General features: G+C 49.4%; 1 protein-coding gene across 1 annotated transcript; it reads right to left on the bottom strand.

Moving 5' to 3' along the window:
- Positions 1-1,280: 1,280 nt before the first annotated feature.
- Positions 1,281-2,695, bottom strand: LOC119352037 (TD and POZ domain-containing protein 5-like). Its single transcript, XM_037618785.1, has 2 exons — positions 2,004-2,695; positions 1,281-1,875 (listed from the first exon to the last, which is right to left on the bottom strand). Exons 1-2 carry the CDS (start codon positions 2,661-2,663, stop codon positions 1,540-1,542), a joined length of 996 nt encoding a protein of 331 aa, XP_037474682.1. The 5' UTR covers positions 2,664-2,695; the 3' UTR covers positions 1,281-1,539.
- Positions 2,696-5,660: the final 2,965 nt, after the last annotated feature.

Below are 5,660 nucleotides of genomic sequence, written 5' to 3'. Positions count from 1 at the left end.
GGTCGTTCCAAGCGGTGGCGGTGCGAACTGGTGAGACTAGCCACAATGGGTAGTAACATAGAGTAGTAACATGCGTATGATACTAGTCTTTGTTACTACCTCTACAGTGGGAAGTAACATATGCGTGATAACATGCAATACTTCATTTATTACGCTATAGACTCATCTTGCCTTGATATATGTGATGTTACTCATACTAGTAGTAACTAGCTATGTTACTACTTTCCTCTCTTTCTTCATTTATTGTTTGTCACATCATCTATTTTATCTAAAAATATGTGATGTTACTACCTATGTTACTTTCATTGCGGGTAGTCTGAGGGCTTGGTAAGAAAATGAACAGAGAGAGGGGTAAGTTTAGATGCACCTGCGAGTTGGCTACTAAGTCAGCGGCAAGTCAATTTTGACTTTGATCAACATCGGTTGACCAGCCCAAAATCGATACCATGGTTGTCTTTTCGTTCCAAGCGGCGGTGGTGCGGACTGGTGAGGGCTTGGTAAGAAAATGAACAGAGAGAGGGGTAAGTTTAGATGCGCCTGTGAGTTGGCTACTAAGTCCGCGGCAAGTCAATTTTGACTTTGATCAACACTGGTTGACCAGCCCAAAATCGATATCATGGTTGTCTTTTCGTTCCAAGCTGCGGCGGTGCGGACTGGTGAGGGCTTGGTAAGAAAATGAACAGCGAGAGGGGTAAGTTTAGATGCATCTGTGAGTTGGCTACTAAGTCAGCGCCAAGTCAATTTTGACTTGGATCAACACCGGTTGACCAGCCCAAGAACGATATCATGGTTGTCTTTTCAACTTTGTGGTAAGTGGAGGATGCAATACGACCGGTTTCAAAGATTAGGATTGTAAATCAAACCGATTGGTCAGTCGGGGTTTAACTATGGACTTTTCTTTTTCGATAACAATGTATTCTCATTATTTATAGCAACTTTATTACCATAACAATGCTCATGATAAAAAAAAACAAGATCATCATCAATATCCGACCTGGCGGGGGCATGGGCTCTCGATCGGTCCTCCACCACCAAGGAGACGACCGCGCGCCACAGCCGCCGCTTCGACTATCAGTCCGACCTTAAATCAAACCTTGAGCTATCACCCTTATAGCAGAACTTCGAACCAAGATATCCGCGGCGCCACTTGATTCTGGGCAGAAGGCCAAGTCATGGATTTCACGCGGAAAAGAATACAATGTCGATGCCAAGGAACAAGGCAGCTAAAGCAGAGTGTGGGTGGGAGGAGACAAGGCCATCACATAGTTTTCGGTCGATGTACCCCCACCTCCCCGTCGATAGGGTTCTGTGGGCACCACAACTGCGTCTAGCTAGTTATGAAAAAATATACTATAAGTTTAGCACTAATTAAAAACAGTTTGAAATCGTAAAAACTTGCCCTAAATCAAAATTCGTAACTGCGTAGTATATCACTCCAACCTCCTTGATGGATGCATGCAAGATGAGTTGTGCTCGGAACGAAGGGACGAACGAAAATTTACAGGAGCTAGCAGATGAGCTGGGTCATTCAAATTCAAATCATATATTCGAGTTGAGCCACGCAGATTCTTGGAACTCTTGGAGATTGCGCTCAAGGAAAGCGAGCCGGCAGATCCAGGAGAGCCGAGAGATGGAAGACTGCATCTGTTGGAAGTTGTCGAGCCAAGAGTCTTGCTCAAGTTGGATAGCCTCCTCTATGATGTGCTCCATTTTGATGGATAGGTATAGGAGAAGGCCCCACGAGGAGACAAACAGCAGGGTGTCCCGGCAGGCCTGGCTGTTCCTCGCATGGCGGAACAACGAGGTGGCCTTCGTGCCCAACAGCGCCAGCCTCCCTTGGACGCGCGTCCCCAGCCGGGCCATGGTCCCTGTCACCTGCATCCATCCATCGCGAGCAAAGGAAACAATCAATCAGATTGAAACTGCAGAAAACTAGCGATCGGTCTATCGGAAATTTGGAATCAAACACGGTATATAATAAGGGAGAAATTGCTGGCACGTACCCGCGACGGCAGCTCCTGTTCCTTGATGGCGGCGAGCACACTCTTGATCTTGGAGGACTCGAATCTGATGCAAGCATCCTTCAGCTTCGCACGGTGGTGCTGCTCGGCCAGTGCCAGCGTCGTCGGGACGGTCTGCGCGTCGATGCTCTTGCACAGCTTCCACTCGCACATGGCCATCAGGTTGTGCATCCCGTACCGGTCCGCGGCGACCAGCAGGCGCTGCAGCGGCTCGTTGCCGTCGACGCTATCCGGCAGCGCGCCCGTGTAGGCGTAGTGGAGGAGGGCCTCGAAGATGGCCGGCTCCATGCCGTCGATCTTGACGAGCTCGGCGGAGGTCTTCTCAATCTGGCCGACGAGCTCCGCCTCGAGCACCGGCGACCCCGCGGTGAGCACGCGCCTGTAGGCGCGGAACTGCCGGTCGCCGACGATGATCGTCACATCCGCGCCCTCGTCCTCCAGCATGGTCACGAAGTCCGCCTTGAGACCCGGCGGCGCGCCCTCGACATTGCGCGCCAGGAACCGCCTCCTCGACAGCCTCAGCCACTTCCAGCGCAGGTACCGCTTCGCCGAGGAGAGATCGGCGTTCAACCGCTTCCTCAGCGAAGAGAGATTTATGTTGTCCATGGAGGAAAGCCGGGAGAGCAATGGGAAGTTTTCCATGGCAGAGAGGCAGGAGGACAGAGGACGTTGGTGTTTCGGCTACAAATCTGGAACTGTTAAGGAGATTTCCATGCGTCCGCTGTTATATATCCATTCACGGGATTAGACGTGCATGGTTTACTTTCTTCTTGTACAAGTAGATAACGACGACAGAATCCGTTTGAAAATAAATACTCCTACATGCGTACACCAGTTATGGTTCGTACCGAGTATGTACCTTAATAGTACCTGATTTGTTTGAGTAGACTTGTGTAGCTCAAGTTGATCGGGAAAATACCGCGAGCGAGCGACGTACGGATACGAACGTGCAATCGTTTTCTTTCTTCCAGCGGATGGAAGAAAGGCGATCTCTCCTCCGCCAGGGAGCTTCCTTCCTTCCGCCGTCCTCGGGCTTCCTCGGGCGGCTCTCCTCCGCCGACGGCTTTGGTTGCCGACAATGAGGGGGTTGCCATATCCGCGCGCGTGGATCATTTTAGGTATTGGTAGCTTAGTTTTTTAAGCTGTTCATCATTTTAGCTTCGGCGATAGCGATGACGCTGCTGATAAAGAATCTTTAGACCCTTCCCCGATGACGCGATCCGTGTTGGGATTTGATTTGGAAACCAGTGTGTTCAACTAAGGATGGCGTGGCGGCTGCGGCATCCTCCTGGTGGACTTGTATCCTCGGACATAGCCGTTGCGACGGCGTTAGCTCCAGCGTCGGCACGAAACTTGGGAGGTAGTCCAGGAGTGGATGCAAATTGTGGTTTGCATCGGCAGCACCTGAAAGATGGTGAATCATGTGCTGAGTGTGTGGTTTGTGGCAAGTAGGTATGTGATACAATCTATAATTTGTGTTTGTTTAATGCCAATATTTTACTATTTTCACATACTTTTGACAACATTCTATATGATTTTCCTGAACTAGCATATTGATTCAGTGCCCAGTGTCATTTCCTGTTTGTTGCATGTCTTATGTTTCGCAGAAAATCCATACCAAACGAAGTACAAACGCGATAAAATTTTAGGAAGATTTTTCTGAAATATATGTGATTTTTTTGGGGGAAAAGAATCAATGCAATATAATGCTCGAGAGGCCCACAAGCTCACACGGCGTGCCCAAGCAGGTTTGTAGCCACCGCGTAAGTCGGTTGAGGCCCTTCTTTCGCAGTAAGGAAGATAATATCCGGATAAAAATCATGTTAAAATTTCAGCCCAATCGGAATTACGAATTTTCGGAAATATAAAAAATAATGAAAGACCAAAAAAATAAGAACGCGGAACAAGAGAGAAACAGAGAGAGAGATCCAATCTCGGAGGGGCTCCTATCCTCCGGGAGTCATGGCGGACCAGAGGGGAAATCCTCCTCCCATCTAGGGGGAGGCCCAGCAAGAAGAAGGAGAGGGGCTCCCTCGCCCTCTCTTTCGGTGGTGCCGGAGTGCCACCGGGGGAATCATCATGACGGCGATCCACACTAACAACTTTGCCGCCGTCATCACCAATCCCCCCTCCCCCTCTATGCAGTGATGTAACACCTCTTTTCCTCACTATAATCACTACTTAAACATTGTGTTTTATGCCACATGGTGTTTTCTCCCGGTGCATGATTGCAAGGATGGATGGTTCCGGAGACCTGCTCTCCCGTACGTCGATGCATGCCGGCCTTCGGGATAGATTAGACTACGATAGCGGTACAAGTTGCGAGATGAGGCAAAACCCTAGGTGTTTTCGGTGTGTATTTGGCCGAGGCTGGTAAGCAGTATATATAGGAGAAAGAGACGATATCGTATCGTGATCACGATCTCAAACCGGCTTGATTTCCAAGTTAAACTTACCGAACAAGGAAACAATAAACTTGATCGTCAAGACACCAAAAAATAAAATGGCAAAAGAAAGTTGCGCCCCTGCAAGGCAGCGGACCGGATTTCGGCAGACCATTCACGCACGTGTCGCACGTACATGCAGCTTGGAGTGGAGCGTCACCTGACGGCTCCCTACTGCCTGCAGCAGAATGGCGCAGTGGATCGATGCACCAGACAATTGTGGGCATGGCCAGTAGCCTCCTGAAGGCAAGAAGGTCCTCGACAAGTTCTGGGGTGAAATAGTGTCAACGGCCGTGTTCATCTTGAATAGGTCACCGACCAAGAGCGTGGACGGCAAGACACTATTCGAGGCCTGGCATGGCTGCAAGACGAGTGTGCACTTCATGAGCATGTTTGGTTGTATGGTGCAGGGCCGGGCCCATAGTGGTGCAAACTGTGCGGCCCATACAGGGCCCATAAATTTGGGGAGCCCCAAAAATTATATAGGCCTAGGGACTGGGCCGCTATCGCGTACTCCTCGTGTTCGCTGGGCGCCTGAGCTGTTGTTGGGTTCGCTCACGTCCGTGGATCGTTCCCTCAAAAAAATAGAAAGATCCATCGATTGTGGGTGTGGGTGTGCATCGCTCGTGATTCCCATCCAGGATGCCAGCGGTTCCGGACTTCCAGTCCAGCGCCGCCTGACTCGCATCGTGACGATCGCATCCTGCCGTCCCCGACTCCCGTCCCGAGCGCAGGCACCAGGCCGGACCTGCCTCCTGGCTCCTGATTCCAGAACAAACCGAAACGGCGAACATAAAATCGACCCTCTATTCGTCTGCCTTCCAAGTTCCAACCCAGCCAGTGCCTGGTGAGTTGATCCTCCTTTTGTCTTTTGAATACTAACTACTATATCCTAACTAAATTTCTGATCGATTTTGGCTATTTAATCCTAACTAAATTTCGGCATGGATCTTTAGGCCTAGCGATCGCTTCTTTGACTCCTCGATCAACGATTGCTGTATAGACTAGGTGAGTTAGAATTAGCAATTTTGTATATTTTCAATAGTTCAAATTTATTCTATTCATCTTTGTACAGTTGCATTGGCAGAACAGAGCTTTTTCTAAATTTGAAGTTATTGAAGTCTTATATGTGTACTACTACGACGAAACAAAGACTTAATATTCGGCCACAATAGCATTTGAAACGAAGTGTTGG

Source organism: Triticum dicoccoides, chromosome 2A (assembly GCF_002162155.2).
Source record: "Triticum dicoccoides isolate Atlit2015 ecotype Zavitan chromosome 2A, WEW_v2.0, whole genome shotgun sequence".
In the NCBI taxonomy this organism is placed as follows: domain Eukaryota; kingdom Viridiplantae; phylum Streptophyta; class Magnoliopsida; order Poales; family Poaceae; genus Triticum; species Triticum dicoccoides.
This window is presented reverse-complemented; position numbering and strand designations above follow the sequence as displayed.